Here is a 25,491-nt window from a genome sequence, read left to right on the forward strand (position 1 = left end):
CTATACTTGATGCATAATTTAAGAGCCAGGAAGACTGTCATGATTTACTTTCTTCCACTGTCGTGTTCTCCCAGAGGGAAAATCTTTAGAATGAATACTTTCTCTAATGTTTCAATTTCCTCAGCTAAAGGTGTGGCCATCTGCAACCACACTGTATTCCCTGGGGGTCTGGGCACTTTTATCAGCCACCTTGCAATCAGGGTATACGTAGTTGAGAGATGAGCTCTCCTTCCCCTTATCTGCAGTGTTTGTGCAACTACAGCATTTATCATATTTTCCCTGGCCCCAAGTTGTTGGGAGTTTCCCTAACATACTCCTGGAACACTTACAGTATAAGTTGGCAAGGATCACAGGGTGCCAAAAGCCTACTTTTCCTAACAAGCCTACCTTACCTAAAGGTAAGAACACAGGACTAGAAGTCCAAAGACAACCATAAAAGCTCTCACTCTAGTAGCTCTCGGTAAGTCACACGTCAGGTAGGGCTGAGCTGAGAGAGACTGGGGAAGACTAATACGAACAGGGCCGTAACCAATGTAAGCCTTGAGAAAGTTCACTCTTTTAAGTTGAACTCTGCCTGTCCCTCTGCCTTTCCCACAATGGCAGTGGCTATTAAGAGAGGATTAATGTTTCCCGTGATACCAGAAACCTGGGTTCCAGTGTAGCGACCAAAGGATGGAGAATGAAGACCCTCGTGGTAAGTGATTTATGACATGACTCATCTTACCAGTCCAACGGTAAGGTGCTGATCTTTCACCTTCTTCCCGGTGTGCAGCTGCTTAAAGATGTCCAGCAACTCCTGCTTTGATACCAGGTGGCTCAAGTTGTGCGTCTGCCTCTCCTGCGGGGGTTTCATGCCCTGAGCCTCAGAGTCCACCGCACAGCTTTTCTCCCAGTTCTGGCCACAGGCTTCTTCATTAGGGTTGTTGTCCTCTTCTGAACATGTCTGCCAATCTTCCTCCTCCTCCTCCTCCTCCTGGCAGTCCTCATACTCACTCTCGTGTTCGTCACTAGGGACAGCTTCACTAACTGAGGGAGAATCCTTGTCTAGGAGATGTTGAGCCTCACCCCGTGGAATTTCAGCCTCATCGCAGCTGGAGTTTTCAGAGTCAGTTCCTTTGCCTTCTTCAGCCTCTCCACTCGCTTGTTCCTGATGAAATAATAGAAAACAAAAACTCAGAAGTGTGTTAACTGCACTTTTTCACTCCAGTGAGAATACTCAAGCTGGTTACCCAAGATGAACAGAGGATAGGAAAAGTTCTGAAGGAGATTACAGAAGGTGAATACAGGGAGGGGCCGATGCAAGCCTTTCGGGGCGAGGACACAAGCACACTACCAACAGTGGTGCCCTTGGGGAGGGAGGAGCGGTGGACCTCCACTTTATACTTTTCTGTGGTGCCTGAACCTTGTACAATAATATGTATTATTTTTGGAACACACAATCTGCAAGAAAGCGAGGGCTTAGGAAAGCCTATGGCAAGTTGAATTCTTTGGCAGTACATCACTTTGCAATGGACTGCAGAATAAAACAAAGTATTTCTCGTTAACGACAAAACATTTTCTTCTTTGCACAAAGCAAGAAGGGTTTAATTGGTAGTCTGGGCTTCATTTTACATTTGCATTTTTAAAGACAGTGGTTTGCTTGTTAAGGAAACTGCTATTTTTAAAGACTTTTTAAATCGCCTTTAATAAATCAAAGCACTGTGGAGACAGCTCCCTGTGTGTACAATGCAGGATCAACAAAACTCAACTCTGTATGTAGAAAATATTCACCAATTAAAGATTTTCTCTGGAGAAAGAGAAAAATCAGGTACTATGCATAGTGTATTAATTCTTTTGAATTCCTATTGATAACAAAGCAAAAATAAAGCAATTTACAGTCTTGCTAATTTGTACCAACAAGGGTGAACTGGTCTGGATTGAGAAGTGATGGAAAGAAGACTTAGATTGATTCCCAGTCAGGGCACATGCCTGGGTTGCAGGCCATGACCCCCAGCAACCGCACATTGATGTTTCTCTCTCTATCTTCCTCCCTTCCCTCTCTAAAAATAAATAAATAAAATCTTAAAAAAAAAAGCCTTATTTCACTTCCAAATAATCTATGGTGTTTGAATGTGTAGACATCACAGGAGACATGATGAATTCAGGCAAACAGGTACCCTGTTTTAGGAAAGCAACGTAAATAAACGTGAGGGAAAATGGGTATTTCATAATAATGCCTGACCATCTAAAGGAAACATGGAACTGGAGGAAATTTCTCTGACGAACGAACAAGGAATGAGAAGTCACTGTGCCCTCTTCTGAATCATTTCAAAATACCGAAGGAAGCAAAACACAAGAATGTGAACTGACACGCCTGTACAGGTTCGGGAAAAGTGATAATGACAACAAAAGAACTTTGTGGTAGTTACATCAAAAATAAAAAGAAGGGAAGAGCCAATCTTTTGGGGGAATGCAGTACAGTTTAACAGATGACCAAGAGAAAACTAAGGTACTCAACTCAAAAAAAGTGTTTTGTTTTGTTTTTAATATGAGGTTAAGTATCTGCAGACCAAAAAAAAAAAAAAAAAAAAAACTTTAAATAGGTGAGAAAACAGCGAATATCAAACTATTTTTAGTAAGTTCATGTTTGATAGTCAAATGACAGATAAGATTATAGATAGAACATCACAGTGGTAACTGGTATTTTCTCTTGGGAAATCATGAAAAACAGGTTTCAAAGGACTTGGAAGTAGTGAATGGGGCATAACTTATAAAAAGGAAAAAGAATATCTTCCATAAACCACACATTGTTAGTCCAGAATCTGACATAGAAACGATTCCACAGTTTGCTGGTGAGCCCTGAAAAAAGAGACACTCAGTAACAGGGGTTCCCTGAGGACAGACCATGCCGACAGATTCCACATTCCTTTGAAATCTACCACCTGGTGAACAGTGCGAGGAATACCGCAGATGTAGAAACCAATCCTTTTTCCATTTTTGACAGGGTTGCTGGGTTGGTGAATCAGAGGTAAGCAAAAGAATGATAAATATTTATTAAAAAACTTCAGTGACACATCGACTGAAACAACAAATGATGAAGAGAACAAACCAGGAAGCCAGAGCCGGAGGATAATGAGCACTTATGCTTATTGCTGAGAAGACCAAAGGAATAAAATACATAGTGCTTAGAATAGCAGTATCTGGCAGAGAATAAATTTCCTCTGACTTAGTTTTTAACAACAATAACATTGTAATTGCCCCTGTTACATCCTTGCAAACACATCTGTATTCATCAGGCAGTGCTGAGTCCACATACAGTTACAGAGCTCTAACCCTGGTCCTCATCTATTCAACAATGTTATTAATTACTAGAAAAAAGATAAAGGACAAACACACAAATTGTGCAGATGATTCAAAGACAGAAGAGAAAAGCAAGCTGCACAACCAAAATGAACTCTACCCTGGCCCCAAATCACTGATATTTAAAAGGAACAGTGATATCCTAGGTTAAGGCAAAAACAAAATGAAACATTTCCACATGTAAGGACAGGATGACACCTGCCTAAGTCTTTCTTTTAAGTATTTGAGGGAGTTGGTTGTTCACAGCTTCAATGAGCCAAGGGCATAACATAGCTCCTTCGGAAAGGGATGAATTAACAAAAAGTCTGAATTACTGGGAGTATTCTGATCACAAGAAATAACAGTCCCTCTGTAATGCCCGAGCAAACCACACCTGGAATAATGTATTCAATTAGGTTCCACTAATCTGTGCGTCATCCTGACACAGGCAGGCAGGCACTCAGGATCAGTGCCCCGAAGGTGCTGTCCATGAGCGACACGAAAGCAGAAAATCCATAGTTTGCAGAGCTAAGGAAACAAGGGAACAGACCTTAGATCAAAGGTTAGGGTACGCCTTTGCTTCACTTAACTAAAGAACTTTCAAAATTTAGAGAGAAAAAGAATGAACTGCCTGGTCTCTGTCACTTAAAGTGGTCAAAGAGAGGTTGTGTGACTGTTTGCCAGGGAGGGGGAGGAGAATTTCCTTCCGAGTTAGAGCTCACTAACTTGAGAGCTCGGCAAAGGGCGGGTGTCGTGTTCACTGCACCCAGTCAACACACTGAACAGTCACAGATGGCTGACCAATAGGAAAGGAAAGGAGGAGGAGAGGTCAGTGTGTAACACAGAGCCGTGGGGACAGCAGGGAAAAGCCGCCCGTGACTCCCTTTCCACAGGTCCTCCTGGTCTTGTCACAGCACTTGGGGGGCGGGACGACCAAACAAAACCCCCAAAGTTCCACAAATCTGTATAAGAAAAAGCAAGGCACACTAACCAGAAACTAGAACCCCGTTCCCTGAAACCCAACCTGGAAAAGCGCCCCAGGTTACCTTAGAGTCAGCAGGAATGGCTTCGGCCAGCGCCGACCAGAAAATCACCTTCACGTTTTCTTTCTCAAAGTATGTGGCCCAGGCACGCCGCTGCTCAGAAGTCAACAAGTCTGCCTTATTTATCAGAATAACATTTTCCTTACTGCTGTCAATTTCTTTCACGTAACATTCCTAGGCAAGATGAAAGACATTTAGGAAGGCCCCTCGAACATGTAAAAATTAACCTAATTATACTGAAGATCCTGCACTGTCCCCAGTTCTAAGTCATTCCTAATTTAAATATTTTTAATTGTGGTACATTCTACTGATCCTCTCTGTAAGCTCTGAAAAGGAGTTACATCACATAAGAAACTGGAAGGGGTTAGAAAAAGAAATGCTTTCCTGCCCTGATGAGGTGTAACAGGTCCTTTTCTCTTTATTAGTGCTGAAATGCTTCTTTTAAACAAAGTTAAAGACTGCACAACTAGCTCTGTGAGCCAGCAGGGACTATTTTTCAGCCGAGTGATGGCAGTCAACAATATTTAATGTAAAAATCATTTCTAAAGTCTAAAAGAAAACCAAGACTCAGTAATTGAAATCAATTCCCAAATTTGGCTCACCATTAGGAAACACACCAGAAATATAAAAGCTGACTTCATAAGAGTTCCACCAGTAAGATTCTTGTTATTCACCAGTGGATTTAAAAAGAATCTGTACTATTATTACTATGGGCCTCAGTAGAAACACTTCATGTGTGTATAGCGTTTTATTAATTCAAAGCCTTTGTTATGTTATTTCATATGATTCTCACACCTTCTTACCCCCTGTGGCAGCTTACTTTACTTGTAAGTCGCCATAGGGTTTAATAACTGATATATGAGAAAACATAATGGGATGGATAAGAAGTGACCAGGAATTCGATGAAGGAAGTAAAATGCTACTGTGATCGGTGTCTCGAAAAATGAGAAACATTGGCAAATGTCTGTTAACAAAGTGGCTTCTAAACTAAAAGCTACAAAGTTCCGGTCAGTGTCTGTGCCTTCCTGCAGACAGAAACAACCGTTTGAGAAAACACCTGTCTAAACACTTGCATTATGCAAGCTCCTGACCTTGGGAGGAGAGGGAGGCCTAATTAAACACAGCCAGAGAGAGGACAGAGCGCCTGCCTAGGGTTACTGTGATCAGGGATGCTGTCCTCCCACTGCTCCTCCAAGGACCTTAAGTCTGAATCTTGTCACACTTTACTTACCAAATCCTCACATCTAAACAGGAGTGGGTTTCGAGCATCTACTATCTGGACCACGATATCACTGCAAGACAAATGTGAGATGCTTTAATCTCTCTGTGAAGTGAAAGGAAATACCAATCATAGAGTAATAGTAGAAAACACTTTCCATATATTAAGCATTTGACATATGTAACTTCCTAAAGGTACAATCATTTCCAGTTTATATGGGAGGAAACTAAAGCTTAGAACAAGAAAGTAACTTCTTCAAGGTCACCAGCTATGAAATGATGGAGCCAGAATGGGAACTCAGGCAGTCTGGACCAGGGGCCACGCTCATAATCATAACTTTCTCCTCCTCTTATACCGATGGCCTAGTGGGGCTCTCGTGATGTTTCATTGCTAAAATTTTAACTGTAACCTCTTCAGGAAAGATAAAGTGAGGTCTACTGTATATTCAGTACCTGATCCATACTGTGCTAAGGCCTCCAAAGAAAACTAATATATCACCTGTGACAGCTGCCACTATCAAAGCCTGCATCTTATTTAAACCCATGGCTGATAAGACAAAGCATATAAGTAGCAAATAATCATCCACCCATTCCAAGAATGTGTTTAGATAGCAAGAATCCAAAACAGCAAAATACACACTGCAGTTGCCATCCTGAAGGAGTGAGGAGTCCAACTCCTTCAGTCACATAGAAGAAGATGCAGCAATAAGAAAACTTTCTACAGCTGAGAACAGGCCCCTTGAATCCCTAAAAAGTATGGTAGGGACCACAGCAGCTCAGCACTGCATGAATACATGTGCCACTTCCCTGGGAGGATCCCTCCTTCCTTCAGGATAGGAAAGGTGCTTTTCTAAGGGCCAGCTGTGACTGCCACTGGAGAGGGGTAAGATGCAGGTGCGCTGCCTACCCCCTTACAGGAGCCTCCCCACATCCATGTCTGGTTTGCCTTTTTGGAGCTAACTCTTCTGCAACCGTGCTGAGTACCGAGGACCTGTATGAAATCACGGTCACCATTCAGGACAGGTTTCTGACAATCAAAGTGTACTTCCTTCAGAGTAGTTGCACTTCCAGCATAATTAGGTGATTCAAAGGAATTCACAGACTTGTTGATTTATGATAAATTGTTTTTAAATTCTCAAATTAAGCAGATCCTCATATTTTCTTCTTTAAAGTAATAATCTGCCACTGTCAATACTGTGATGATTTAAGAGTAAATGTAGAAATGACTGCAAAAAAATGGACAAAGCCTAATGAACTAAAATTACAAGGTCCAATGAATGATATTATCTACCTACTAAACATGCAGAAATAATAAGAATAATCAGCTTAGAAACACCAGTACGAAAACACGACAAATTCAACACAGCTTGCTTCCTGTGCTGAATTAGGGCGCAGAAAAAAGTGCCAGCTGTGTACCAGGAAGGCTTGGTGCCATGCAGTGGAAGCACCTGCGTCATGGAATGCAGGGTCCTGCCCTCAGTGCCACAGCAGTTTCCTGCATTTCAATACATGTTATATGTCCAATCTTTTCTGATAACTACTTTTGAATTACAGAGACAGATGGCTTAGCTGCCTGTTACCAAACAGGAGACATCTGTTGTACAGAACCCACCAATACATATTTCCTGTTAAAAGATGTGGCAGTAGTCACTTTATTGATAATAATTCTATGTAACTGAGATCAACTGCCATGTAACACACACTATATTCGAACAGGGAAACATGGCTCGCCTCCTTGCACAGCCACATGGAAGTTACAACTAAAATACAGACTAATCATTACTTAGAACCATCAGAAATTGAATTGAATGGAAGTCTGAGAACTAGGGAATTAAAGAAACTATATCTATCCAGACTGGTAGGAGGGGCACAGACGTGGAAGGGGCTGGTCTCTCATCCACATGTGGTGGATGAAAATTAGGGAGGGATATTTCAGGAGCAAGGAATCCCAGCCCTACACTAGGCCCCCAGCCAAGGTTCGAGTGCCACGAAGATAAGCCTCCATAACTTCTGGCTGCAAAAACCAGCAGGGATTGAGTCCACGGAAAAAATTTCTGGAGTCCCAAGCAGTTCCTCTTAACCTACACACGGGCTTAATCAGACTCACTCCCTCTGAGCTTCAGCACCAGGGTAGCAGCTTGAAAGGCACCAGTGGTATAAAGGGAAGAACTGAAGTGTCACCATCAAGGTGAGAACTGGGGGACAGCTTTCTCCCAGACAGAAAGGTGAGCCACTGTCCCTTTTCTGAAACTTCCCTGCACAGAGTCATATCTGAGACTCTTATCAGTCTGGCTAACACTATTTGCCTCGCCCAGGAGATCCCTAGAGACTCTTCGAGACTCTGCCCCACCCCAAGCTGCTTTTCCATACAAATGACTGGTCTTGGTTCACGCCTCACAACTTCCTAAAACATCTCAAACAACCAACAGCTAGCTTCAGTGAGACCCCAGCCCCTATACCTCTTGCTAAGAAGCCTCAGGCCTGGCACTAGCAGCAGCCAGCCTAGATTCACAGCTTGGCTTTGCCTGGGATTCTCCACAACCAGCACAAGTAGCAGCCATCTCAGATTGCTTTATAGCTCAGGCAGGGTGGCCCCAGCAAAACACAGGTGGGTGCTAACTTTGGCCTGCACCACCCGGGAAACCCCAGAGCCTGTGCACCCAGTGGACCACACAGTCCACACAGGCGCACTGTGAGCCTGTCCCCGCACAGCTGATCCTTCACAGAGGGTGGAGGCTGGTGCTCAGTGGTTACAGCCAGTTCTTGCAGCTGACTGGCCTGCGTAAATCCCTCCCACTGATCTGCCAACAGCAATCAAGGCTCAACTACAAAGGAGGGTGTACTCAGCCCACACAAAGGGTGTACCTCAAGTGCCCAGCTTTGGTGATGGGGGAGGCTGTGCCACTGGACCCTACAGGACATCTACTACATTAGGCCACATTACCAGGACAGGGAGTCAAAGCAGCCCTAATACACAGAAACAAACACGGGAGGCTACAAAAACGAGGACACAGAGACATGGCCCAAATGCAAGAATAAATCAAAACTCCCGACAAAGAACTAAACAAAATGGAGATAAGCAATGTATCAGATGCAGAGCTCACAACATTGGTTATAAGGATGCTTAAGAAAGTTAGTGAGGCCTGGCTGGCGGAGCTCAGTGGATTGAGCTCGGGCTGCGCACCAAAGTATCACAGGTTCGATTCCCAGTCAGGGCACATGCCTGGGTTGCAGGCCATGGCCCCCAGTAACCGCACATTGATGTTTCTCTCTTTCTCTCTCTCTCTCCCTCCCTCCCTCTGTCTCCCTCCCTCTCTCTCTCTCTCTTTCTCCCTCCCTTCCCTCTCTAAAAACAAATAAAATCTTTAAAAAAAGATTAAAAAAAAGTGAGAACCTCAACAGCATAAAAAAGATCTAGTCAGAAATGAAGGATACACTAATTGAAATAAAAAACAATTTATAGGGAAACAACAGCAGAGTGGATGAGGCAGAGAATCAAATCAATGATTTGGAACACAAAGAAGCAAAAAACAACCAATCAAACAAGAAGAGAGAATCCAAAAAATGAGGATAGTGTAAGCAGCCTGTGGGACAACTTTAAGAAATCCAACTTTTGCCTCTAGGGGTGCCACAAAGAGAAGCGAAAGAGCAAGAAATTAGAAATCTATTCCAAAAAATAATGAAGGAAAGCTTCCCTTAATGATGAAGGAAATAAACATGCAAGTCCAGGAAGCAGAGTCCCAAACAAGATAGATGCAAAGAAACCCATTCTAAGACACATCATAATTAACATGCCAAAGGTTAAAGATAAAGAGAGAATCTTAAAAGCAGTAACAGGAAAGCAGTTAGTAAACTACAAGGGAGTTTCCATAAGACTGTCAGCTGATTTCTCAAAAGAAACTCTGCAGGCAAGAAAGGACTGGCAAGAAATATTCGAAGTCATGAGAAGCAGGGACCTACAGCCAAGATTGCTCTACCCAGCAAAGATGTCATTTAGAATCAAAGGGCAGATAAAGAGTTTCCCAGACAAGAAAAAACTAAAGGAGTTTATCATTACCAAACCATTATTATATGAAATGTTAAGGGAATTTATTTAAGAGAAAGATCAAAACATGAACAACAAATGTTCAAAACTAAGAACAAAACTATGAATTTAATCAACAATTGACTCTATCAAACTAACTAAGCAAATAAGCAGAACAGAGAGAGAATCATGATACAGAAAGTGTTTTGATGGTTGCCAGGTTTGGGGTGGGGGTATGGGTGAATGAGTGAAGAGGGGAAGGGATTAAGAAGTACAAATAAGCAGTTATAGAATAGCCATGGGGATGTAAAATACAGGATAGGATACGGAGTAGCCAAAGAATTTACACACTTGACTCATGGACAGGAACAATGCTGTGGGGATTGCCTGAGGGAGTGGGGGGTGGAGGGGGTCAAAGGGGGAAAAACTGGGACAACTGTAATAGCATAAACAATAACGTATAATTAAAGAATAAAATATACTATATGCAATGAAGTAGAAATATGTTCCCTCTTATAAAAAGAGAAATATCACTTAAGAAAAGTAAAGCAAATAATACTATAGTCCAATTGATACTAAAAGTTTCACAAGCACAGGTTCATGCTAGGGAAACCAATCACTTATTTAGGGGCATAAAAAGTGGGTAAAGGGCCATCCTGTTGATATGGAAGAACACACATGGTTATCTCTGCTCCCTCTCAAAACCTAAAAAAAAAAAATGAACAGAAAGGCTGGAACTCATTAGGACAAAGAGAAAGAAAGAACAGCAACTAAGAAATGTCAAACCCATAAGAAGCAAGCCTGTTCCTGCCCCAGTGTCCCAGAGAAAGCTCAGGATTAGAAGCATCCGATCTAGTTCTGAAGGGTGGGGGATGGGCCTGAAATCAATCTGAACAGGGATCCCTTAGGACATTCCCCTGTTGCATTCAACCAGGCAACCACACCCGCCTGTTTCACAAATTTAATCCAAGTAGCATTTTGTCTGTATTTTTTTCCTAACAATGTTGAATGAACAAATAACCTTTTCTAAGAACCAGTAAAACATCCTGTTTCCTAATGTTCTCACTTGGTGTATTTTATGGATTTCAAAAAAATACAACCTGAAGCTTCCTTGTTAAAAATCATCTTTTCAAATATAAGCTTTATTTATGGAGTCCTTGTAAATAATTCAGACACTCTGAAGAAAACAAAAACCTTTTAACTATAGCAATTATTTTCAACCTTCTTCATCTCATATAAACTAATACTAAAATTTGCGGCACACCCAATAACTGTTTTTGCCAATCTGCCAAAAAAATAGGCGTCATTTTGATTCATTCACACTGGATGGCTATTGTGTTGGCTATTGGCATTGTTTAATTTGACAATCTAAGGGTAGAGAGGCTAGTGCACCTGCCAAAACAGTCAGGCACTGCATGCTTTCAAAATTTTTGCAGTGGACTACTTGAAAATCGCTTAGTTATACCAAGAGGTGAGACTGGAGAAAGCAGATTCATCAATATCTAACAATCAGGACATAAAAAAAAGACCAAAAATCTCCCATTCTTAATTTCTCAAGTTCAAATCCCAATTAGAATAAATCATCTCATTCCCCCACAACCTTTACCAACTGGTCCTTCTCCTGCTGTGACTCGGCCTACCTCCTTTCTTTCCACAATGAAGCAGGAACTGCACTCCGCTTTGTACTTCAGCAGGTTCACCTGAGTTCGAAGACTGCGTTCCGTTCATCTGCATGCCCTGGTGCCTGGCTCTTCACTCGCCCCCTCACCCTCTCTTTGCAGGTAGGCACCTATCCCTTTTCACACCCATGTTTTCCATATCACCAGCAGAAATTCAATATAGATTTGCTGAAATAACTACAGTTGCTTCAGAACTCATCTTACAGAAAACGTTCACCATTCTCACAAGCCTGTCAATGTGTTCATCTAATAACAAAAACCATCTATATTAAAAAATACAGTATCATATTTTCAGTTTTCATAATAATTCTCAACAGCCCTTTGCGTAGCTTAACCCCCGCCCCAAATCCCTGGGCCTGTAAACATGTATTAATACCAAAATCCAACACAATACGACAACTTCACCACCCTTTAGTGGTCATTTACCTTCTCTCAATCACCCTCCAGAGCTGGCGCCAAAAGTCCAAATTTCTTTCAAATGGAGTCAATATCAGCTTTTGTTCCTCTTCTAGCCTGGCTTTAAAATGACAGGTTTATAACTTTGCCAGATTATAACAGAAGGTTTTGAGTAATATAAATAGTTGAACACAATGCATTAAAAAGCAAGTACACAAATGCTGTCAAATTATTTTTATATACTTTCTGCTGAGGCAATAAAGAAAAACAAATTCAAGTTTTACACTTAATCTATTTAAACCCTGAAAGGTTATCTATCACACAAAGTGACGTTTCTCCAAGGCATCCACCTCCTCCCTCCAGGAGGAAGGCTGGAGAGCAGTGCTCACCCCCGGGGTGACCACGGCTGGAGAAGAGTACAAAGGACAGAACAGATACGGAGCGGACCAGCCAACCCACCGCCTCCGTGCAAGGCTTCCCATGCAGCCAGCAGTGCTGTCTGCATGCAAACCAATTTGTACTTAAAAGAAGATATGTACCATTTTTCTTTGTAAAGAATCAAGATTTTAAAATGCAATGCAAACAGCCATGCAAACACACCAAAATGTCTGACTTGGAATTTCAAGGCAAATCTTCAAATAGGCTAACACTCACCGGACAAGCTGACGTCTCCATTCTAGAAAGTTATCCTTCTCTGCCTGTTTGAGTTCTTCAGGACTAGTGTTTTTGTCCCACTTTGGTCTGAAACAATCACAGAGAAAAGAAAATTCCACGTGAGTTACCAAAATAAAACAGGAGATGTGGATTAATAATGGCTGCTGAGAGAAGCTAGCAGGAAAAAAGTGTACGCCACCTTAAAAAACTTCTGCTCAGTGGCCTTGTGGTGCCTTGTAACGTCCCACTTTGTTGTTCGACTCACCTCCTTGGTATGCACAAGAACTGTCTGTTTTCTTCATGGAGCTTCTTGATTCTCTGGCTCTCCTCGAAAGATAGCAGTCCAGTTTTGGCCTCAGGAAGCACAAACTTAATGTTAAGCTTCTCTGTTTATAGAACAGAAAAGTATTGTTACTTAAGAGGTGATATAGATAGTGAATGTCAGTCATTACTTCAGTAACTAAAAATATGAGCACCTAAAACAGAATTTAAGCTTTTTTGATTTAGATTCTTCTAGTCTTGGATAAATTATAATTTCCAAATGAAACTTTCTACCAAAAGAAAGAAAAAAAGATTTTTATTAAAGTTTTCAAAAGGTCAACCATTTTTTCAAGTACTAATTTTATAACACTCCATACACTAAATGCAGTAAGAGTGGGAAGCAATTGTAAAGATTCACTGCAACCAATCCCTTCATTGTGCGTAGGGAGAATTGTGAGCCAGTGGGAACGGGCGGGGAAGCCAGGATGCAGCAGTCTCCCTCCAGTTAGAAATGGTGAACTGCTGCGCTGCTGTAACTGACGTGATACTTATGGTGAACACCCGACTAATGCTGTATGAGTTCAAATAATAAGATAAATCTGAAGTCCATGTATAAACTACAGAGACCTCTATTCTAGGGCTCCACTACCCGCCCTTCTCCTGCCCCAGCAGCCATTCCAGAGTTGCTCCAGGCCATGCCAATGCACCACACACAGCCCCCTGGTCTCCTTGGGCAGGTGACCTCACTGAGTAAGAACCTATAAAGCCAGCTAAGCTTATTACCGAAATGGCAAGGGAAGGTCCTATTCAAAGGTAACATGACATCTTCAGCAACATTCCTAATGACCTTTAGGTGAAGTGTAGTCTGTCACCCTTCTCAGACCAACACCATCTAGGACTTTGGTCTGCTCAGTCTAGTAACCTAGAGTTCAACCACCATTCTCTTAGACGCCATCCTCAGTCAACAGTCAAAGCACACACCTTCAAGCTACATACATTTGGTAATTCTTTCACACTGATCCCTCCTTCCAGTGGCCATCTCCCACCCAACGTCCAACCACTGTAAATACCTCTAGCCCTCTGATTCTCTACTCTTCTCCCAGGCCATCATCCAGTTTGTAGCTTCACTTCTTTCCCTGTTTGGCTAAAACCATACAGCACACACATTCGACCACTGATTGAACATCCGCACTCATTACTCCACTGCACCCACTCCCAAATCTCCAGCCTTAGGTACAGCCAACTGTCTTTTCTCCTCATTTCCACAGAGACGCCATGAGTGCTGCTCCAAGTATCCATTCAACAATGCAGCCACTGGTCTCTGAACTGTGTTTACTACCAACACTTCTGACACCCAGTATGTGGGTTTCCCACACCACTAACCGAGTCTCCAACTCTCCACACATCAGCTGCGTGCCCTGCAATTTAATTGTATTCTGCCTGACTCCACAGGTATAAGGGCTGTCCCACCATTTCACTTCAGGTGTCAAATCCATGAATGGGTTTTATGGAGGCCTCATCATGTAGGCATGAATGATTATTGGTCAGTGGTGATTAACTCAACCGTCAGCATCTCCAGAGGCTGTGTGTAGGGGGCGGGTATATCCTGAAAATTCCCACACTCTAATCACCAGGTTGGCTCCCGTGGGAATCAGCCCCTCCCCACCCACGCAGAAGTTACCTGAGGGCCCACTAACCACCTCATAGCACAAACACTTTCTAGCCCCCATCACTCAAGAAGTTGTAAGGATTTTAGCAGCTTTTTGTATCAGGAGCTGGGGACGAAGACCAAATATATATGTTATTACATTACCAAACCTTCCCTTATTTACTGAAAATAAGGAATGAGTGCCATCTTTTAAAAAGTAGCGTCCCCAGCAAGCATTCATACTTGCCATTATTCGGCACTCCTTTGTAGGTCAGGGACTCGTATGAGAACTTACTGAAAAACTACAGACCATCACCACATCCACAAATGCACAAATGCACACACATGCACACAATCCCACATGCAGTCCTGGGGTGCACAGACGGCTGAGACTTGCAGTCTCCAGGTTAGAGATCACTGTCCCTGTGTGTATAGCAGCCAGTGTTGTCTGCAGACCACAGAGAATTGTGAACAAAGTTCTATCACCTTTACATTATTAATGAAAAGAAAGGGAAGGTTTAAAATAAATGTTAATAAGAAATTTAATGGATTTTCAAAAGGTTTATGAAGGTCTCATTATGTAGGCACGATTTTTTAAATTATTGCCCATTAGTAATTGTATCTCCAGACCCACTCCCCTCCCCAGAGGTGGGGCTGCAAGTTCCAGGTCTAATTATGCCCCATTCTGTTTAAAAGACCAACCCTCATTCTGAAGTTCCCCAGGGGCCCCCAACCACCAATTACCAGAGCATACAAAAAGACACTGTAATCACACCAGAGATTCCAAAGGTAATTTTGAAATTTTCATGTCAAGAACCCAGACAGAAGACCAAATATATAATTTCTTATTGTATCACACTATCAGTATCACTACAAGTGTATGGGCTCAACATCAGCTAAGTCCTTAGGATTTTCCACAGAAGGAAGAAAGTCTTTCTATGTTCATGGTTTTCCTCTCACTCCCTAAATTGTAAATACTGTCCTTCAACTCCCTACTCCTCTCCTCTGCCCACTTCCTTTCAGAAGAAGGCCTCCTATCTTACCAAGAGAAAAATCCAAACTATTAGATATGCAGCCTCTCAACTGCTGACCCACACATCTCTAACGTGTGTGCTCCCCTTCAGCTTCCTTCTTCCTTCTCTCAGCTTCGGAGGACGCCACGCTCCTTTCACATGAAGCGTACCCCTGCAACTTTGTTTTTGATCGCATTCTGTTCCCACCTCCTTCCAGAGTCAAACTTTGCTCCATTTCCTCACTAATCTCTATTTTGTTCCATGGTTTTAAAAATTAACTTTTACTTACACATTTACAGAATACATCAACTCTCTTTGTAAAAAATTCAACCATAAAGGCACACTTTTCTCTGACCAACCCCCAATCCCCTTTCCCTCCTCCTGCAATCCCAGTTCCCTCCCTTGAGATTATTGATTAAATGCATAGCTTTCCAAGTTTCCCCCACACACATACATGGATTTGTCAGTTTTTAAAAATATTTTTTTTAATTTTTCGATTACAGTGGATATACAGTATTTTAATTAGTTTTAGGTATACAACGTCATGATCAGACTTTTACATAACTTACAAAGTGAGCATCCCATTAAGTCTAGTACCCAGGTCAGGTTTTTAAAATGCAAATGGTGCCATACTATATGCACTATTCTGCAACTTGGAAACTTGGTCTTTTCATTTCATAATTGGTCTTGAAGATCCTTCACGTTAGTACTCAGACACTTACTGCATTCCTTTTAACTATCGAATAGTATTGCACAGCACATCCATACCATCGTTTACTTAGCCATTTTTCCACCAATTGAACATGTAGGTTGTTTCCAAGTATTCACTGTTAAAATACAGCATCATCTGAGAACTTGTTAGAAATGCAAATTCTCAGGCTCAACCCACATCTACTGAATCTCTAGAAAAGTAGCCCAGAAATCTTTGTCCCAAGTTTTCCAGGTAATTCTGATGTTCGCTAAAATCCAAAAACTACTGCTCTCGCATAGATACTGAAAAGTGGAAATGGCTGGGCATAGGAATATGTATGTTAAATGTTTTAACAGTTACTGCCAAGCCAAATGCTGCTGTATTTTTAACCTCTCCCTCTCTACGGCTCCCACACCATAACCTATGCACATGCTAATATTTACCTCCATCTTACACGCACACTCACAAACATTCTTTCTCTCTCAATCTCACCCTGCCATAGTCAAATATCTCAAAAGAGTACAACACTCTCATTAACTCTACTTCCTTTCCTTCCACTCCTTTCTTCTCTCACCTTCAATTTTGGCTCTACCTCTCCTTACTCTTCTTCACTTAGTCCACCCTCTTCACAAAGTCTGGTTTATAGCTCCCTCACAATAGTGCTCCTGTTCTTTTCTTCATTCTTCTACTATCACTATTTTAGTTACGGGCCTGCTTCTCTTGTTGAACTAAAACAAGTCTCCTAACTGGTCTTCGTAAAATTCACCAGTAATGTTAAAAGAAAAGAAAAGAAATTATGTTTAATACTTGTTTAAAGCCCTCAAAGACCCCTTTAAAGCCCTTATTCTCTCCAGGACCTGGCACTCACCCACCTCCTCAGTGTTTGCATATTGCTTCCTGTCCCTCCACACTTTAAGGACCAGTAAGGCCAAACTTCTACCCATTTTCTGAACAATGCAGGCTGATGCTCTCATCTTAGCTGGAGACCTCTGCTTGCCTGTGTTATAACATCCTGTGTCACTTCACCTTTTCTTCTAACATCTACTTATCTCTTGAGACTCCACCTCAGCGTAAATTTTCCTTGACCAGCCCTAGTCTTCTTTTAAATAGAAGTGAATACAAACTCCATCCTTTGTGACCCCATTGCCTGCTACAGACTTCTTTCATAACATCTAAGACAAAATTCTGCAGAACCAAAAGTTGTTTTATTCAACACTGTACTCTCAATAGCCAGTACACTGCCTAAGAGTAGCTGAGGCTAAACAAAAGCATTTTGAACAAATGAGTCAATCTGCTAAACAACTTAATAGTATCTACAATAAAAGAGCAACAGAAATAATAATTTATAATGCTATCTCTGTGCCAGGTACTTTTCCAAGTGCTCAGAAACACATATAAAAAAAAAGGGAGAGAAGTGACTAAATTACATGCATGGAAAAACTCACTATAATGTGTTAGAAGTATTTTAAAATACAATTCAAATTACCTAAGTAACAGCGGCAGACCCAGAATTTTGCTTTTAACAGTGGTATCAGAAAACACCCTGGAAAATACTAGTATTGTCCACCACAATGTTGACTGGTCTTTTTTTCTATGAGAGGTTGAGTTTCTTGAACTTGCTATGATACTGCATAATCTGAAGTGTTTTTTCAGAGCTGAATTTTAAAGCTGTGGCACATTCTATAGCACACACCTTGAGGACCACTGGACCTCCCCACAGTGCCTCTGGGATATCTCCCCGTGTGTTAAAGGCAGCTCATTTATGAGTTTAGTAGGGTCTGCAAAACAGTTCCAAGTACATTTATTTGTATCTAGTCAGCAAAGACAGAAATGTGACCATTGTCACAAACCCTCGGCAATAAACAACTTACCAGCTACGAACTCTGTTCCTGCAAGTTCTGCAGTGGCAAGGAAGTCATCAAGGGAGCTCTGCTCAGTCACCGACTGAAGATTAAGGCGACCCCAATCATAGCCATCATTGAGTTCACTTGTGTGCAACTATGAACGAAACAGGGTGAAAATACAGCTCCTCTCTTCTGCTTTGGACATCCAAACACTCAAACCCCCAAGGCACTAACTATTCTGCTGTCTTGAGTATGACGTCAGGAGCTTTAGAGTCAATACTAAGTAATAACTAACATTTACAGGAGCACTCTCTTACCTCATTTTTTCATTTAATTTTCAAAATCTTTTGAAGTAAATTTTAATGTCTATTTTACCTGATAAGGAAACAGGCTTAAATAGATAAAAAATAAACTACCTAGAGTTGTAACTAGTAAGTGAAAAGAGGTAGAATTTGAACACAGACTCTCTGGCCCTGGCAGCCACAGAGTAGTGAAAAATTTTGATGAGCCCCAGAGTAAGTTTTACACAGTGACCCAAATGCTGTGATACACATAATGATACAATTGTGTACCACTCAGTGGAGTAACATAATAATAATAATAATAATAAAAAGAATCCAATGAAGTTACCTTACTACATGTAACACACTGATATTTTGAATTTTTTTTTGTTGGGTTAAAAAACCACTAGTTGCCACCTCCTTAACTGATTTCCAGACACAACCAGGAGTTGAAAAACACCACTCTAGCTACATGCTCAGTACAGGTACAAATAAAAGGAAAACAAAACTGAAGGTTAAAAGGTTTGCCCAAGGCCACAGAATCAGCAAAGGTCAGAATAAGGATTAGAATCCAGTTCTTTAGAATTCATATTAAATCCCCCCAGAACTTCCTAAAGGCTACATTAATGACAAGCTGCTTCCAAATCCACTGAAATGATCAGTAATCTAACGTCCAGAGAAACTCTGACCTGATGAGCCCAAAAGAGCCCTGAATGAGGCTTACTCTGCATATTATATGGATGGAAACCAGTGGCACATGGACAGTTAGCCCCAGGGACACCTATGACATTAGCAGATTCTTGTCCCAAATACTTGGGGTTCTGAACGGTCAAAATAGCAAGCACAAATCAAACCACTTCGCCCATTTCTCAAGATCATAAAACTATGATCTTTTCTAGCCCTGGGAAAACAATGGGCCAGTCACATTCTGGAGATGAAGTGTTCATCTTTAAGGGCCACTACTAGGAAAAAACAAGGGTCAAGCAGGAATTAGATACGCTGGATTTCTAGTAGCAACCAGCCACTCTTGGAGGGTCATTTCTTTGAACTAATTAATACAAAAAGAAGTAGAATTTGTGTCTTTCACTTCCAAACGCTCCCATGACTTGTAAGACAAACACCAAACTGTTACCCTGACATAAAGGCTCTTCGAGATTTCACTCCTGCTTCATCACATTAGTCTTACTTTTAAGCCTCCACCTTTGTGTCCTCTGTCCCTCCGTAAAGAGGACCTGCTTATCGGCCTGGGAGAAACGTACTCATCCTTCAAAACCCTATCAGGATTCGCAGCATTCACGCTCACAGCCGGACCGAAAGGCTGAGAAAGATGACAAGATCTGTCTCACCCAGGAGTCGGTGTGACGGTGGCTACGGCTCCGCTGAGTCTGATGGCGGATAAGTGCCCGGCCGAGGGATCCAGTACCCGCCGCTTTTTTGCGGCCCATTGCAACATAAACGCCCAACTTTCTCTGCCAAACGCGCACGTTTTCTGATATTCCACCGCCGGACCCCAGGAAGTGACGTTATGAGCGAGCCCAAGTAGTGAAGGCCCACGTGGAACATAAACAGAGATAACTTGCTCAAAACTGCCTCCTTATGTCTCGAGTTTGCCATCCCCGTAGAAAAAAATCTCAAGTTTTCTGATAACTTAATGTTCTATAGCTATCTCTAGTAATAGCTCGAACTTTGAAAGAGGGGTTGAATCGAAGCATGGTACCTTCCAAACTCGTGCGTCGGTCTTCAGCGTCCGGCGAGGAACCGGGAGAGCTAGGAAACAGGGCCGGGGGTACTCGGGGTGCTAACCCCGCCTCCCTGCTGTTTTCGTCGGGAGGAGGCGGGGACTCGAGGGAAGGGTATTACAGAGCCTGTGCACGAGTTACGTTGCCCCTGGGCTCTGGTGTTCAGCGGGCGTCCGAAGGTTTGGTCTCACTGCTTGGAGTCCTAGCATCTAAATAGCTTTTTGTTTTCTTAGTCTTCCCGAGCTGCTTATTGGGGAGGGAAAAAAGCCCTGTCTCGTTAGGAGTTAGGAACGAAAGGATGAATAATGCTTCCAGAGCTTGGCAAAATTGCAGGGAAACCAACAGGATCTGACTTAAAAGCTTTATTTCACATAGTAGTTATAGGAGGATTTTCTACTCCCCTGGAGGTTGGCGCCCCAACTACCGCCTTTTTCAAGGGTCAACTATAATTTTAAAAAGTTTAAATTTTCCAGTTATAATTGTATTAAAACTTTCCTGTAAGTAAAGTGAAAACAGTGAGGCGGCTCTGCTCTGCAGCCTGGGCTTTTGTTCTCACTTTACCGTTAGTGCCCTATAATTGGGAATATAAAAAGTCAGGTTGGGGTCCTAGAGGTGCTGGGCATTTTACCTACATTTCATAAATCAGGTGGACCACTTCAGTGATACGATGCTTGGAGAGGAAGCAGCGTGCTCAAGTCAGGTGGGATATGTGTGGTGTCTGAAGTCGAACCCAAGTCCTATCAGCTATGCTACATGTTCCTGGTGAAAGGAGAGAGAGAGGGTTGTTAACATGTATTTTGAACCAAGTGCTTTTCAAACTTTAATGTGCATATGAACCCTCCTGGAAATCTCTGTAACACGCAGATGTTGATTTACAAGGTCTGGGATGTAGCCAGGGATTCTGTGCTTCTAACAAACTCCCAGATGACGCTAATGTTGCCAGTCTGGCCCATGGGCGGCGCTTTGAGTAGCAAGATTAAGTCTACTCTCCTGTGATGCAGATGAAGACACTGAAGTGGGCTGGCTACAACTTCGTCACAGCAAGTTAGAGGCATGCAAAACTGGGACCATATCATCCACCCATCTCTGGATTTCCTACCAAGGCCACACTGTGTACTGCATAGGCTTTGGGAACTCAGTGCATGCAGATCAGTAACGGAATGCATCAGAACATGGTTTTTCCCATTTCTCAACTCAGAAACAGTATATCTTTAAAAAAATTGTGAACATAATCTCCAGAAGTGAAATGGAGAAGACTCATAGAAGAGAATAAGCAGATAGTTCTTTTGCAGCATAGCAGTTAAAGATAAAATCATAAAGTAAGTTTAAATGACTTACATTCTAATGACAATAATAATAATAATAATAATAAGGAGATGATATGAAAGAAACCTGCCATCTCATCCTTAGAGGTCAGTCAGTTCTTCACCCTCCTTTTCCAGATTTTGTCACTTTGATTCGGAAAAGCAAACACTTTGGGTTTCTATAGTCATTTTCATGGGCTCCAAAAAATCTTGACCAAATAAAATTATAACTTAATATTTTAAGACTGGTGGGGAGTCAAAAAAGACACTGACATTGTAAGATTAAAATAGCAGTTCATAACTGACAAATAAGGCATAAATTTAATATTTTCCCCAAGATGTTCCTCAAATCTGCCATAGAGAAAGAAGAGCCTCAGTTTTCTTATCTGGTTAGTGGGGATAACAATCCTGTCGTATAGAGGTAGCAAATAAGATAATGCTGCAAGGTCATTCATTGCCTAGTAGTTTGTGGCATACCAATTTTTACAGCTGAACAAATTTTTCCCCAACAACTGGCTTATGTAGGTGAGAATGCAGATGTACAATTGACCCATGTACAATTGACTCAATGATGCTAGTTCATTGAGAAGAGTGGGGAAGGGAATTGAAGGTGCTGATAAGATCATGGGTCCACATTCAGAGGACCAAGCGAGAATGAGGGGAGAGTGATGACGGCAGTGGTAAAGGGTGGGGCAAGGTGCTGGCTGCTGCCCAAGTGAGGGGGTTGCAAAGATGAATCAGTCCAGGTCCTTACCCTCCAGCTGTAGAAGTCATTCCACCCACACACTTCAGGAAACAAGGCAATCCAGCCAGACTTCCCTCATCACCTTGTCAGGACACTCCTACACTGGGTTTATGTCTGGAAGACTGATCAGGTCCGCCTGATTTCCCACATGGCTGACCCCTCGTGATGAAGCCACAGTTCTCTAAACAGCTGACCCCTGAAGGAGGATGCATTGATTTCAGGGTTGGAAGCCTCCTATTCAGCTTCCAAAAAGCAACACAGGGAGTGTTCCTCATTTGTGATGTTACATAACACTTGATTTACTGTGGCTAAACAAATGTAGTTACAACCAGGACACCCACACCTGGGAACAAACCTTGAAGTAACTTTCGCTCCAACTCCACATTGTTGAGCCTCTGGGATCTACATCAGCCTGGGAAGGGAGAGTTGAAAGTGAGTGGGGTTTCTGTCTTTTCTTTTCAGCCCTTGGCAAAAATGTGTCAGTGGAAGAAAAATTGTTCCAAGGCAAGATTGCAGCCCTGCCCCTCCCCTCTCCCACTCTCCATACCACCGTGTCCCACAAGGACATTGAAGCAGTCTGCATAAGGCTGGGAACTGTGGAAATAAGTCTGCCAGTCACTGCAGAGCCACTGAATCAGTAAGGAAACTTCCTTTGACTGTCATTCTCTATTTATCCTATTGAAAATGGTTATCATAAATCATTGAGTCACTTCAATCAAACATTGATTGCTACTTCATTGATTGCAAGTCATTGTGTGTGCAATGAAGAATGTAAAAGACCTCTTGCTTTAGTGATGCAGACTACAAGATTCTATGCACACTGTATTTGCACCTATGAATTCTACCCCAATCCTTGTAGTTATATGTGGAGTATCCAGGGTCTGTAATTTAGAGATGATTTTGAGATTAATTTTTCCCTCACAATGGTCAAGTTAGAAAGGGCATTGCTATTGTTCTGAACTTTTAGTTATAATTTTTTTTTAATCCTCAACCCGAGGACAGTCTTATTGATTTTAGAGAGAGAGGAAGGGAGGGAGAAATAGAGGGAGAGAAACATCGATTGATTCTAGCACAAGCCCTGACCAGGGACCAAACCTGCAACCCAGGTGTGTACCCTGACTGAGAATCAAACTGTGACATTTCAGTTTACAGGACAACATCCAACCAACTGAGTCACACTGGCCAGGCCTAGTTGTAAATTTTGAGATCCAATAAAGTTAAGCAAAGTAAAACAAGGTAAAGGAGGCTAGAAGTAAAATTGATAATCACCAACTCTAAAATCTGCAGATAGAAAGCACCAGATTTCTTTAATTCATTCATTCCTTCACTGATTTATCACTAGACTCTTGGGAGTTAGCACTGGGTAAACTCCCTTCCCTCAAGGCCCCATTTTGCCCCAAGAGCTTACATTTTAGTGGTCATCTCCCTGACCAAGGGACTCACCCAAGGCAAAACAGCTCTGGTCAGTGATGGAGCTATGAATGATACTACCAGTTAGACCCTACTCCACCACAAAGGCCTTCTGACCACTGGGATTTTTTTTTCTAAACGTGACCCTTCCCCTTAAATCACTGACAAATTTATTAAGTGTTAGTATGTCAAGTTGGATGGTGAAGGAATAAGGAAAACTTGAAGACTCCCAGGGTATGTGGGGGCCAGTTGCTATTTATGTGAAGACTGAAATACAGAAGGGACGGAAGATTGTTCTGAGTAGAGACAAGGCAAGTAGAACTAGAACAAGTGGGGAGAAAGTACAGAGTCACAATTTTAGGTTCAATTTGTTTGAGCCTTCTTGCAGTCACAGTGGTTCACGGGTGGAATAGACAGCCTTTTAAAGCAGTGAGGTCCCTGCCTCCAGAGGGGTTCAAGCAAAGGCTGAATAACCAAATGTCAGAGTGTTCTAAAGCAAGTTCATAGTTCATAGTGGGTATTGAAATAGAGGACCACTGAGGTGCTTAAGAGACACCTTACCTTCAATCTAAGGTAACAGGAACAATAGTGGTTTCAGAAAGGGTGCCTGGGCTGGCTTGCAGCACTTTTACCATGTGTGGTAACTTGGGGAGAAGATTACATCCTGCCCTGTTTGCCACGTGAGGGATGAGGGCACTGTGAACCACCCTCTAGCCAATTCAATCATCATTAATTACAAATACTATTACTATGAATGGAAATGTCACCATCCAAGGATTCTGCATTAAAGCTAACCATGCAGGGATAGGGATTTCTCCTCCTTCCACCTTCAGAGAGGACAAACCACTCTACTCCTTCTTTGCTGGTCATTGCCTCTGGTGGCACTGATGAGAAAGGCTCACCTGCAAGGCTCTCGGTCTCACTTTTCCTTCTCATGCCTTTGTATTTCTGCCTCGGTCTTATTCAGGTGGCAAACATTCCTAGTAAACAGCCCGTGAAAAGAGGGGCTTCATGGCAAACAAAGGTTGTGGTGAGAACCTTTCTGGAGGCTTGGCCGGTGTGGTGACCTCTGGAATGTGTAAACATCTGATTTGTCTATTGCTCCTCTCTCACTCCAGCAACTTCTTGTCATGGCCCCTGTGTTGGGCTGAACAGTGTCATACTGGGTTAGAGTGGGCTCTAATTCACTGATGGATATCCTTATAAGAAGATTCAAACTTGGATACACACAGAGAAGACACAGAGAGAAACACCATGTGAAGACGGAGGCAGAGATTAGAGTGATTTGTCTGTAAGCTGAGGACTGCAGTCAACTGCCAGAAACTAGGAAGAGCAAGGAAACATGCCTCTTTCTTTAAGCCTCCAGAATTGTGAGAGAAAAAAATTCTGTTGTTTTAAGCCACCCTGCTCATGGTAATTTGTTATGGCAGCCCCAGGAAACCAAACAGCCTCTTACAATCTTCTAACCGGAAGGGAATTACTCAGCTCATAAACAGGGAGGTGAGGGCCCAGAGAGGGGCAGCAGCTTGCTCTGGGACCCTCAGTGAGTCAGGGCTGGGATGTGAGCTCTGGCTCTGACCATGGCATGCCCCTGCTCAAATGCCTCCAGTGACTCACCACCACAGCTCGGGAGACACCTCCACTGGCTAGTCAGAGGTCTCTAGGGTCAGGCCCTGACCTGACTCAAACACAGAGAGCGTAGGCTTTGGAGACCTTGGGCAAATTTCTTAACTCCTTCAAATCTCAGCCCATTTCCTCTGTAAAATGAAGAGAATGCCGTGGACTCCACAACACTCTTATGAGGATGAAACATCCAGAAGCATTTAACATACTGTCTGACACATAGTCAGTGGGCAGACTCTAGTTCTCAGGAAAACACATGAGGATTTTCACCCTGTGCGGTAACCTGGGGAGAAGATCACATCCCGCCCTGTTTGCCATGTGAGGGCTGAGGGCACTGTGAACTACCATCCAGCCTGAGTTCCCTGCTTTTGCCTCAGTCGTAAACGTTCAGCACCAGCCTTTGTATTTGTGAGGCATTTTCTCCCTCTGGACTACTTGCCTCCGCCTCTGTCCATAGCAACCTGCCCATCCTTCAATGAAGCATGAAGCCCACCCCCTCATCTCTTTACCGATTGGCTAGAAGTTATTTTTCCCTTTGAACCACTAGAGTGTTCTGTGTTTAGCTCAGACTTCATGATCATAGATCAGACTTTTTTGTAC

The 25,491-nt window shown here is 42.5% G+C and overlaps 1 protein-coding gene and 1 long non-coding RNA gene across 2 annotated transcripts in view; one reads left to right on the forward strand and one right to left on the reverse strand.

The window, feature by feature from the left end:
- LSG1 (large 60S subunit nuclear export GTPase 1) overlaps nucleotides 1–19,767 on the reverse strand; it is a 31,626-nt gene extending 11,859 nt beyond the window's left edge. Inside the window, exons 1-8 of the mRNA XM_028505198.2 lie at nucleotides 19,417–19,767; nucleotides 17,817–17,943; nucleotides 12,598–12,718; nucleotides 12,333–12,419; nucleotides 11,709–11,795; nucleotides 5,593–5,653; nucleotides 4,365–4,535; nucleotides 725–1,147 (exon numbers count right to left, since the gene is read on the reverse strand). Of these exons, the coding sequence (XP_028360999.1) occupies nucleotides 725–1,147; nucleotides 4,365–4,535; nucleotides 5,593–5,653; nucleotides 11,709–11,795; nucleotides 12,333–12,419; nucleotides 12,598–12,718; nucleotides 17,817–17,943; nucleotides 19,417–19,515 (1,176 nt within the window). The 5' untranslated portion in view covers nucleotides 19,516–19,767. The remainder of the gene's footprint in view (nucleotides 1–724; nucleotides 1,148–4,364; nucleotides 4,536–5,592; nucleotides 5,654–11,708; nucleotides 11,796–12,332; nucleotides 12,420–12,597; nucleotides 12,719–17,816; nucleotides 17,944–19,416) is intronic.
- LOC118498842 lies at nucleotides 7,165–24,682 on the forward strand. The gene is made up of 3 exons (XR_004901323.1): nucleotides 7,165–7,175; nucleotides 7,445–7,454; nucleotides 24,506–24,682. It is a non-coding gene; the product is annotated as an uncharacterized LOC118498842 (long non-coding RNA).
- Nucleotides 24,683–25,491: the final 809 nt, after the last annotated feature.

Source organism: Phyllostomus discolor, chromosome 2 (genome assembly GCF_004126475.2).
Source record: "Phyllostomus discolor isolate MPI-MPIP mPhyDis1 chromosome 2, mPhyDis1.pri.v3, whole genome shotgun sequence".
NCBI lineage: Eukaryota > Metazoa > Chordata > Mammalia > Chiroptera > Phyllostomidae > Phyllostomus > Phyllostomus discolor.